The 12,243-nt window shown below is 44.4% G+C and overlaps 1 protein-coding gene across 1 annotated transcript; it reads left to right on the top strand.

The window, feature by feature from the left end:
• The first annotated feature begins 1,791 nt into the window (after positions 1–1,791).
• Positions 1,792–9,493, top strand: si:ch211-245j22.3 (uncharacterized protein LOC563798 homolog). The gene is made up of 5 exons (XM_035401323.1): positions 1,792–1,878; positions 5,556–5,688; positions 6,736–6,885; positions 7,546–7,651; positions 9,360–9,493. Exons 3-5 carry the CDS (start codon positions 6,778–6,780, stop codon positions 9,482–9,484), a joined length of 339 nt encoding a protein of 112 aa, XP_035257214.1. The 5' UTR covers positions 1,792–1,878; positions 5,556–5,688; positions 6,736–6,777; the 3' UTR covers positions 9,485–9,493.
• Positions 9,494–12,243: the final 2,750 nt, after the last annotated feature.

The raw sequence follows: 12,243 nt of genomic DNA, 5'->3' as shown, positions 1-12,243 counted from the left end.
TTTGCCAGGTGACCAAAAAGAAAGAAGGTGGCCATACATAGGCTACATGCATGCACACATACACTACTTCATTTCCCTAGCAGCATATATTCGCATTTAAAAACACACATTTATACGAAGAAACATACTATTCATTCAGGACAACTCACGCATTAAAATATTTACATGAATATGTAAATACATTTTTTTGGTTTGGCGCTGAATGGATCTGCTTCAGGTATTAGTGCACGCACTGGCATGTGCTATCCTATCTAACTGGGAGTACTATACATCTCCCGTACTAAACAGGAGGAATTGCAGAAAGCCCCCCAGTATCTAGAAGCAGATCCAAACAACAGGTGATACTGGGGTGGTGGAGGGTGAGCGCTTTGGCGCTTTGTATGTGTGAGTAACTTGGCATTTTTGGACGCTGAAAATGTGTTTTTCTTCATAACTATTTTCCTTGACCGTTGAAAGAAATATTTCCAAAATAATATTTGCCCAACAATGACAAAAACAAGTAAACCTTAATTTGGCATCTGCGCACCAGGTTTATTGCCAGTCTGATCAGTCAAATAAAGCAAATGCTATATAGTCAGTGAGCTCCATATTCTTTGGGACAAAGACATATTTTTCCTTGATTCGGCTCTGGACTCCTCAATTTTATATTTGTAATTTTAAAGATTCACATGTGGTTAGAGTGCAGATTCTTGGCTTTTATTAAAGGGTATTTCTATGCATTTTGGTTTTACCACATAGCACTTTTTATACATGCACCCCCCCCCCCCCCCCCATTTCAGGGCACCATAATTTTTGGGACAAATAGATTCACAGGTTCACAGGTGCTTCTGATGAGTCAGGTGTTCACTTGCTTCCTTAGTGCAAGTATAAGAGAGCTTTCAGCATCTACATTTTGAGTCTAGGCTTTTGATTGCCTTTGGAGTCTGTTACTGGGGCTTGTCAACATAGGAATCAGACTTGTGCCAATGAAAGTCAAGGAACCCATTATGAGGTTGAGGAATTAGAAGAAGGAAAAACACATAGGCCAAACCTTAAGCTTTCTAAAATCAAGCTCAGTTTTTTTTTTTTTTAAATAAATGTGCAAAACCTGAACCTGTTTTCGCTTTGTCATTATGGGGTATTGTGTGTAGATTGATGAGAATAAAAATTAGTTTAATCCATTTTATAATAAGGCTGTAATGTAACAAAATGTGGAAAAAGTGAAGGGGTCTGAATACTTTCTGAAGGCACTGTATATGTTGCCTTGTTTCTTCCGTTCTCCTAACTTTTCTTTGTGTCCTTAGGTGGAGCTAAGGAGTGAGGAAAGCACACAAGGAAGAGATGCAAGGAGTGAAAATAAGTGACCAGAATGAGCCTCATGTATCCTCTGTCTTCATGTGAACTGGAAATCGATCAAGATCCGTCATCTTCAAGGACATTGCCATCCATTAAACGGTCTTTGTAGGAGCCAGGAGCAAGGTGGTTAAAACAGAGAAATCCCATGATGACTCACAGTTTGATAACTCTGATTCCAAAGCCTGGAAAAGATTATAATATATTAGACACATGGCAGCCTATATCACTTCTTAACAGTGACTATAAAATCATGGCAGATGTGTGAGGCTGGGTCACTTGTACAGTACGTCTCGCATTCTGAAAAAAGACTTGCACCAAGGCTGCACTTGGGTATCCTGGCTAAAGCGTCCTGCAGGAGCCTCCTTGCTCCACGCTGCTCCAAGGAGTATTTAACAGACTGGAATGTCCTTAAAGATGGTTGACTTTGATCGATTTCCAGGCCATGCGAGGACCGAGGAGACGAGTGCGGATAAAATAAGTGATTGGATGGAACCCAAGGAGTAAAAATAAGCCATTGGAATGAACCCACAGATACTGTTCAGGGTGGGTTTCATGTTCTTTGCGATCAACTTCCACATATTTTACCACATACAGTTAAGGTCAGAGCAGTGCTTATTTCCATTCCACCTTGTCCATTTTAGATGTTGCAGACAGCAGTGTAATTGTCCAGCAATCTGTAAGATGATATCGATGTTTTCTGGGGGACTGAGGCTATTATATTCAGCTCCTCAAAATCATGATCATGCCAACCTCCATCCAATGGCTTAATGATAACATTTCACCGAATTTTCCCAGGAGACACATGTACTATGGTCCTACACCCATTTAATTTCAGTTCTTTATTTAATAGCCATGTTTTGCGGTAAGAAGATACAGGTATCATTTTTAATTAGTTGAACTGGAAAGCGGCACAGTGGTGCAGTGGGTAGTACTGTCGCCTCACAGCAAGAAGGTCAATGTTCGAATCCGGCCTGAGCCTTTCTCGCATGTTCTCCCTGTGTCTGTGTGGGTTTCCGCTGGGTACTCCGGTTTCCTCCCGCAGTCCAGAAACATGCAGGTAGGCTAACTGGATCCCATAGGTATGAGCGTGTGGTGTGTGAATGGTGTGTGTACCCTGCGATAGATTGACGGCCTTGATAGATATGCCTGCCATTCACCCGAACCTCGCGACCGTGCCCCGATACCCCGTGCACAGATGATGGATGGATGGAATTGTGGACCATCTCGTGAAACCAGAGGGGTCATGGTTGCAGACCACGTGGACACTGAAAGAGCTTTCAACAACAACTGCAGCTGACCAAGGGGTCGAGCTGCAATACATCCATCACATGCAGGGTCCAGTCTGCGTCTGACACATACCATTTTCAGCCTGTTCGGAGTTCCGAAACAAAATGGCGAACTGGACGACTGATTCACTGCGCCCTAGTTTCTGTTTCTACCGGCCAAAATAAGGACAAGTGCTAGGCTTCATTTTCCTGCTTCACTCTCTCTAGCGCTTTTGGGTAATTACATTTGGTTCACACCCTGGGCCCCCTCCAGCAAATTAAATCTCCTAATACCCAATCCCTCAAATGTGGTGCGCTACGGATGGGTGGTATTAGCCGCGATAAACCTGGGATCTGGTATATAGTGTTGGTTTGTGCGCCGAATGGGCGAAAGGGGTGAATTCGATGGACTGGAAGATGGGGCAAGCTGCAATCTTGCCCTGCAGGAGCGGGGGTACCTACGTCATGGAGCTTTATGAGTGGTTTAGGTAAAATTCTTTTTTTCATTTTGTTCATCATTATAACCATGTAATACTACTATAGAGCACGATGAAAATGAACCAGTAAAATGTGTACGTGCTTGTGTACGTATGTATATGTGTATGTGTGTGTGCATGTATATTTAAAGGCTCCTTTGAGCTATACAGCAGAATTTTGACCTCAAAATGAATATATGTCTGTAGGTTCTGTTGTACATGGCATTTTGAGTCAGAAGTCACTTGGTAGGTTTATGTAATGGTAAACCCAAAACATTTCATTTTTGAGTGACTGCAAAGCCCATTTTTTGTCTCTCAGTTATAAAAGCCATATATATACTGCTGTTTTTGGAGAAAATAGAGAACCATTACAGCTTTGTCTTTAAAAATGTTTCTGAGAAGATGAATGTAAGAATGACTGTTCATAAAAACTAAGCAGAAAACAACGCAATATCATGAAAAAGTGAGCATATCTCCCAACAAAACTTTAGCAGGAAATGTCATGCATGGTCTAATTTTTGATGCACTGAAGATCATTTAACAAGAATATCTGTGGTTTTCATAATTCATTTGTGCATTTAAACAGCTTATTGGCCATAACCAGGATTTTAGAACCATCATCTAGAACAGTATGTGCATGTATCCCTCCACTCTAGATGGCACTATCAGCCATCCCCAATATTCGCCCTCTACGCTGGACAAAGGCATTGCCACTTGCAACTGTGAGCCGTTAGTTTCTCAGGCGGCTCCACGTCCAGCAGGTGGCAGTGTAGCATAATGGTTAGGCCACCGCTCATGCAGCTCGTAGCTGAGCGGTTTATTCCCGGAGGGAGCACTACCCTTATCCTCTTGGGTACTCACCTTGAATTGTTTCTGTAAAATGTTTAGCTGCTCGGCATTGTAAGGATTAGACAAAGCCTAAGCTCAGGATTTACAGGTTGCTAATTGATTATCTTAATTTAATCGCCCTTGATATCTGACCTAGTTGTAAATACTATTCCTATTACATTTATAGCCAGGAAAAAAGAAGAAGATGGATTTAACCCTTTTTAGTTTTTTATTTGTTTAGAGCAGACAGGAAGATTCATTTCTTTTCTATGTATGTTCTTTCAATGTCTTTAACAGTAGATAGTAGCCAGGGCAGTGCTGTGGTTCAGTGAATGGTGCTATTGCTTCACAGCAAGATGGTACCATGTAAGGTCCTGACCAAGGACCTTTCTGTGGTTTGCATGTTCCCCCCGGACACATCCCATTACTTTTCACTCCTCTCCTCCTTTCCTCGGGCTTCCCTCTTATCCACCAATACTGGGACACAGGAGCAAGGGAAGACACAAAGTTTCGGTTTCTGGGGCACAAAGGAGAGGAGATGTTAGCCGAGGAAAGGAGGTGTCAGTGCAGGAGAGGAGGTGATAGCAGAGGAGAGAAGATGGTAGTGGAGGAAAGGAGGTGATAGCAGAGGAGAGAAGATGGTAGTGGAGGAGAGGAGGTGATAGCAGAGGAGAGAAGATGGTAGTGGAGGAAAGGAGGTGATAGCAGAGGAGAGAAGATGGTAGTGGAGGAGAGGAGATGGTAGTGGAGGAAAGGAGGTGGTAGTGGTGGAGAGGAGGTGGTAGTGAAGGAGAGGAGAATATTGGGACACATCTCCTGTGTATGCTTGGTTTTCCTCTGGGTAATCTGCTTTCCTCCCGCAGTCCAAACACACACAGATTAGTCTAATTGGAAGGTCTAAATTGTTCTTGGGGTATGACTGTGTGAGTGAATGATGTGTGTCCCCTGCGATGGATTGGTGACCTGTACAGTGTGTATGCCTGCCTCTGACTGAGTGGTTTTGAGTACGGATATAAATGACAGCCATGTGATGGCAGTATAACATAATTGCGACTCTGAGGTTGGCGGTTGTGTTGACAGGCTGAGTGTTAATAATGGATCATTGAAGTACATATCCAGCCATATGCTACAGTATGTCCTCCCATTACCACTGTTCCAGTCTCACCTGCTAACAAGCTGAGTGCTAATAATGGATCATTAATGTACATATCCAGCCGTATGTTACAGTATGTCCTCTCATTACCACTGTTCCAAACCCACCTGCCAAACACCTCACAGTCTCATGTAATATAAAGAGATGAGAATAGCAATTTTCCCCTCATCTTTTGTACAAATCTATACATATCCTCATTCTGAATATGGCCGTTTTAGGTCTCTGTTATCAGCAAGAGATTTGTTTTACTTCAAAAAGTCAATAATATACGAAGATACAAAGTATTAACAACAAGTTAACACAAAGTGAATTTTCCAACTTTTAACTGAATATTTTTCAGTTTTTTTTTTGTGTAATTATCAATGAATTAACTATATCACAGGATATTAACTTGGATGTTTAAAGATCATTTTGTCAATGATTTGTCAATGTAAAGATGCAAAACTCGAAACTTGAGAATCCTGAAGGCGGCGCCTGTCCTGTCTCCTCTCCCGGCAGGAAGTTCATAAACGAGTGTCCGAGCGGACAGATCACGCTCCACGAGTTCCGCAGGCACTTCTGCGACGGGACGGTGGGCACGGAGTCCGCTGAGTACGCCGAGCAGATATTTCGGACCCTGGACAACAACGGGGTGGGTAGGTGAGCCAAGAGGGGAGGTGTCATTACGAAGTTGCACCCAAATGATGCTTTCAGGTGTAAGGCTGACCTAATCTTATGTGCAAACAGCCTTTTTTTTGATGCATTTAGTGATGAACTGTGAGCTCATAACTATTTTTTCCCCTACTTGAAGTGTTTTACTGTGGTCTAAACTGTGAGTGAGTTCTGGTGCACAGAACTATAGGCAATTACCTAACTGAGGAAAGGAGGTGGCAGTGGAGAAGAGGAGGTGGTAGTGGAGGACAGAAGATGTAGTGGAGGAAAGGAGGTGATAGCAGAGGAGAGAAGATGGTAGTGGAGGAGAGGAGGTGGTAGTGGAGGAAAGAAGATGGTAGTGGAGGAAAGGAGGTGATAGCAGAGGAGAGAAGATGGTAGTGGAGGAAAGGAGGTGATAGCAGAGGAGAGAAGATGGTAGTGGAGGAAAGGAGGTGATAGCAGAGGAGAGAAGATGGTAGTGAAGGAAAGGAGGTGATAGCAGAGGAGAGAAGATGGTAGTGGAGGAAAGAAGGTGGTAGCAGACGAAAGATGGCAGTGGAGGAAAGGAGGTGGTAGCAGACGAAAGAAGATGGCAGTGGAGGAAAGGAGGTGGCAGTGGAGAAGGGGAGGTGGTAGTGGAGGAAAGGAGGTGGCGGTGGAGGAGAGGAGGTGTATACCAAAAACCTGCTACAGTATTGGGTACATAACATTTAGGTATTTAGCACACATTCTTACCCAAAGCAACTCACACATCTTACATTATTAAAACACAATTTATACAGTTGGATATTCACTGACGAGATTTAGAAAACTGCCTGAGCCCAGCGGTACCGCTGACAATGCCGTACCAGGAATCAAGCCACCAATCTGTGTGCTAGGTCACGGGCTGAGATGTAGGCTGCTTTGCACGTATAAAATGTGCAAAAAAAAAAAGATCTGACTGACGCACCTTGCATATGACGCGCACGCACGGAAACACGACGTGTGTTTTTGGCGGCTGGCGAGCGAGGCGGACGCGGCTCAGGGACCTCCGCTCTCTTCTCAGGACGGGGTGGTGGACTTCCGGGAGTACGTGACGGCCATCAGCATGCTGGTGGAGGGCTCCCCGATGGAAAAGCTGCGGTGGTCCTTCAAGCTGTACGACAAAGATAAAGACGGCACCATTACTCGGGCGGAGATGCTGGAGATCATGCAGGTAGCGTCCCCGACACCCTGACACCCCCCCCCCCCCCTTATGAAATATCCGCTGTTCCGTTGGGCCGGGGAACCAATGGCATGCCTGTTGAAACGTGGTCATCTATGTCATCTATGTTGGAAAACCGCTGGTTCAGAAAACTGTAACTAACGGTGATAGTAGTAGCTTGTCCACGGTAAAAGGCTGAATTGTGAACTTGCTCAGTGAAACTAAAAGTCTTGGGTTAATCGCAAAATGTTCTTCCTGCTTCCTACGAAAGTATGGTGCGGCTGGATGCACTACGAAAGGTCAGCTTCAGACCAGGTCAAAGTTCAAATGATTTGAGGACCGTAACTTGGCATTCCTTTGAGCTGTGTGCTACGCTAGGCTTGCCGTTGCTGCTAAGGCAGGCATCGATGCTCCCTCTATAGGAGTGTACTTGTTTGACGCCGTGTTGAGCATTTTGATGATGTGAAAGCAGCTTAAGAGTGAAAACCTGCTGCCCACCTGGTCCTGAGCAACGTGGCACCAGTGGCGACAGAGTGCGCTTAGGCCGTGCTCAAAACCGCACGCTAACTATGGCGTAAAACGAGCACGTAGCGTGCGGCTCTTAGCAGCCCTAATCTTGTTCGCCGCAAAATGGTGGCTCCTGGTGAGTAACTGCGGTGTGATTTGATGCAGGCGGTGTACAAGATGAGCGTGGCGGCCTCCATCACCCAGCCCAACCCCCTCACAGCGGAGGAATGCACGAACAGGATATTCGTCCGCCTGGACAAAGACAAAAATGGTATGAACATAGGACACTGGCGGCACAGCCAGGGATTCACTTTCAAATGCTTTTAGCACGATTAATTTTATGGTCTACGTAAGATTGTCTGCTAAATTAGGGTGATGGATGCTTGGATAGGTCCTAGCAACCTCACAGAAGTTAACATATTGGCTTTTTATTGACAACCTACCAAGCTAATAAAAGTAGACCGATTTAAAAATAGCTGAGGATTGTCTATTGTGAAATTACATATATACTGTAATTCTGCAATCTCAAGTATTTGAACAGTGACACAATTTTTGATGTTTTGGGTCTGTATTCCGGCACATTTGATTTTAATTTAAACAATGAATATGAGAATAAAATGCAGACTGTCAGGTTTAATTTTAGGATATTTACATCCATATTATTGTAGGAATTGATGCCATTTTAATACAGTTTCCCAGTTTTAGGGGATCAAAAGTAATTGGACAAATTAACATAATCTCAAATAAAGTGGCCATGTTGAGTACTTAGTTGAAAATCATTTGCATTCAATGACCACCTGAAGTCTGTGACCCATAGACATAACCAGATGTTGGGTATCTTCCCTGCTAATGCTCTGCCAGGCCTGTACAGCAGCCATCTTCAGCTACTGTTTTTTAGGGGTGGTTTGCTTGCAGTCTTGTCTTCAGCAAGTGAAATGCATGTTCACTTGAGTTCAGGTCAGATGATTGACTTTGCCAGGGAAGAGCATTCCACTTTTTTGCCCCTGAAAAACTCCACAGTTGCTTTAGCAGTGCATTTAGGGTCATTGTCCTGCTGCAAGGTGAAACACCATCCAATGAGTTTTGAGGCATGTAGTCGGATCTGAGCAGACTTATATTGTTCCATAACTTTGGTACAGGAGTTTCATTTGTCCATAAGATTTTGTTCCAGAACATGTTTTGTTTTTTAACATGTTTAGTAGCAAGGTCAAACTTGAACATTCTGTTCTTCAGGCTTACCAATGGTTTGCATATTGAACCCTCTGAGATTATGTGGGTGAAGTCTTCTCTTTATTTTACTCTTTACATTCAGAAGAGTGTTCTTGATTAGTTTGTCAGTTGCCAAGGGGTTGTTCTTCACAATTTTAAGTATTCTTCATTCATCCACTGCAGTGGTCTTCCATGGTCTACCAGGCTGCTTGCTATTTCTAAGATCACCAGTGTTCTTGCTTTCTAACAATGCATAAAACTGTTGATTTTGACACACCCAACATTGGGTATGTCTCTGATTGATTTATCCTGATTTCTCAGCCTCATGGTGGCCTGCTTCGGTGGCATTAACACTTCTTTGGTCCTCAAGTAGAGAGACGGCAGCAACAGACTCCAAATGTAAACGCCGCACCTAGAATCAACTCTGGACCTTTTGTCAGCTTGTGCATGAACTAATGATGCAATGACACACAGCTGGCAAGGACACAGCAAAGCAGCCGATTGTCCAGTTACTTTTGGTGCCCCAAAATGCGGGACTATGTATAAAAATGGCTGTAATTCCTACAAAGTTCACCCAGTATGGATGTAAATGGGCTCAAAATACAGTTGACTGTCTGCACATAAATGAACATTCCTCATTTTATTTCTTATCCAAGGTACTGGAGAACCAAAGCAATTGTATCACTGTCTACATACTTATGTACTACACTGTATGTATGCATATGCACACATAGGAAGTTGATTTTTGTGTGTTTCCATCTTCCATTCAGCCGTCATCACGTTGGATGAGTTCATCGAGGGCGCGCTGGACGACGAGTGGATCAGAGAGATGTTGGAGTGTGATCTCCACACAGTGAAAGTGGAGAGGCCCCTGAAGAGCCCGGGGCCCCCCTAGCACCCTATCTGCTCCTGTAGCCCGGGGCCCCTCTACTGCCCTATCTGCCCCTGTAGCCCAGGCCCCTCTACTGCCCTATCTGCCCCTGTAGCTCGGGGCCCCTCTAGTGCCCTATCTGCCCCTGTAGCCCAGGCCCCTCTAGTGCCCTATCTGCCCCTGTAGCCCAGGCCCTTCTAGTGCCCTATCTGCCCCTGTAGCCCAGGCCCCTCTAGTGCCCTATCTGCTCCTGTAGCCCAGGGCCCCTCAACTGCCCTATCTGCCCCTGTAGCCCAGGCCCCTCTACTGCCCTATCTGCTCCTGTAGCTCTGGGCACCTCTACTGCCCTATCTGCTCCTGTAGCCCGGGGCCCCTCTACTGCCCTATCTGCTCCTGTAGCCCGGGGCCCCCCTAGTGCCCTATCTGCTCCTGTAGCCCGGGGCCCCTCTACTGCCCTATCTGCCCCTGTAGCTCTGGGGCCCCTCTAGTGCCCCATCTGCTCCTGTAGCCCGGGGCCCCTCTAGTGCCCTATCTGCCCCTGTAGCCCAGGCCCCTCTACTGCCCTATCTGCCCCTGTAGCCCAGGCCCCTCTACTGCCCTATCTGCCCCTGTAGCCCGGGGCCCCTCTACTGCCCTATCTGCTCCTGTAGCCCAGGCCCCTCTACTGCCCTATCTGCCCCTGTAGCCCGGGGCCCCTCTACTGCCCTATCTGCTCCTGTAGCCCGGGGCCCCTCTACTGCCCTATCTGCTCCTGTAGCCCGGGGCCCCTCTAGTGCCCTATCTGCTGCTGTAGCCCAATCCCCTCTAGTGCCCTATCTGCCCCTGTAGCCCAATCCCCTCTAGTGCCCTATCTGCTCCTGTAGCTCGGGGCCCCTCTAGTGCCCCATCTGCCCCTGTAGCCCAGGTCCCTCTAGTGCCCCATCTGCCCCTGTAGCCCGGGGCCCCTCTACTGCCCTATGTGCTCCTGTAGCTCAGGGCCCTTCTAGCGGATGTACAGTATGCTATTATTGTAAATCAATCTGCATAAGAACACATGCTAAATTAACCCCTTCATGCAGATGCTAAATCTGGCACCTTCCCCCATTTATGTAGTTTTTATGTGTATTTATGGCCTATTTGCGGCTTTATAACTTCATGTGAGCATCATAGAGAAAATGGCTTAAATGAAGCATGACACCTGTACCATTTGTAATACTAACTTACATCATTTATACTTTTAGTTGTTCTCTTTTAGTTTGAAATGAAATGCTAAGAAATCACATATATAAAGCAGGTACGTAAAACTCCACAGATATGTAATTCACCATTTCTTAGCCATAGGAAGCTTCAAAGTGCTCGGCCAGCATAGCCTGGAGATAAGACATGGCAGGAACTGAGGGTTACTGTCTGAGGTGTGAATGTGTGTATCTGCGACGCGTGAGTGTGTGTGTGTGCCTGCATGTGAGTGTGTGTGTGTCAGAGGGGTGTCCATGCCCCTGCCCTCTCCTCTTTTCCACTAGTTAAAATATGCAGCTTTCTTTTAGTTTCCAGTTAGTTTTTGAGGGAAGGAAGAAGTCTTGTAACAAGAGTCTTCCATCTTGGTCTAGGATTCTACATCTCATCTCTAGTTCCTTTGGAATATTCTGCTGTCTTTTGTTTTTTGTCTTTTGGATTACTTTGGGACAAAAGCTGTGGTTTGGTATCTTCTCTCATTCATTTCTTGTGTGACTGTCCATGTCTGTAACCTGTGCTAATTGTATTAAGGTAGATGAACCTCGTCTTTAGATTAGACGTGAATATTTGTAACTTAATAAATTTCTTAGTTTTCATCTGGTTGTGAGTCGTACATTTTGATAAAGGTTGATCCAAACTGTTTGCCCCTCCTATCAACGAATTCGGCGATTTGATTGACAATTCATGTATTTGATAATAATAAAGCAAGTGAGGTGTTTTAACGGTTGATACACTTGGTTGGTGTTCGGTATTCAGAGTGCCGGACATCAAACGAGGGTGCTAACAGTTAAAACTGCTGGGTTTGGAAAATTAAATATATTACAATTAATCCTCACCTTGCTGACAATGTTCTTGCGCAAAAAAGTAGTTCAAATCTGAGGGTGATACGCAGAACTACTAAAGATCTACAAAGCAAAAATTAAGCAGTGTTCTCTGGTGTCCCTCAGTGTCTCCAAATCTATTCTAAATATCTACATTTTGCATTGCTGGAGCTCATAACATGATCCTATATTTCAGTACCGTTTTGACTAATGAAACTCACTTTTGGATAATTCTTAAATGGGAATTACCATCTTTTACCAGTATAGGGTCTAAGATATCTAGGGATCCAAAAACCTCAATAAAATGAAAGAAAAAAGCTTTTTGTCCATTATAGAACCTATAAATTTGCCCCTTATGAAGGTTAAAGATGAAACACTGATATCAGATTTAAAAATAATGCAAAAACATTGTCACACAATGTAGTACAGTACCTAAATGTGTAATCATGAACTCTTGTATGTTTTTTTGTACTCTACACTATGTAATGTTTTCTTGTATATGGATGGGGCAACATTATAACAATATTCAACTGTCCACCACGTTGTGGAAATGTTCCAGCTTTCACGTCCTATTCTCCATGAAACACAAATTCTACAGAACTACAGTTGAGGCCAAACGTTTACATACACCTGAAGACATTCAAACTCAATTTTTCACAACCCCACACATTTCATGTTAACATACATTTCCTGTGTTAAGTCAGTTAGGGTACTTACATTATTTCCATATGAGGTCATTTCGAAATAATA

This window comes from Anguilla anguilla, chromosome 19 (genome assembly GCF_013347855.1).
Source record: "Anguilla anguilla isolate fAngAng1 chromosome 19, fAngAng1.pri, whole genome shotgun sequence".
Lineage (NCBI taxonomy): Eukaryota > Metazoa > Chordata > Actinopteri > Anguilliformes > Anguillidae > Anguilla > Anguilla anguilla.
This window is presented reverse-complemented; position numbering and strand designations above follow the sequence as displayed.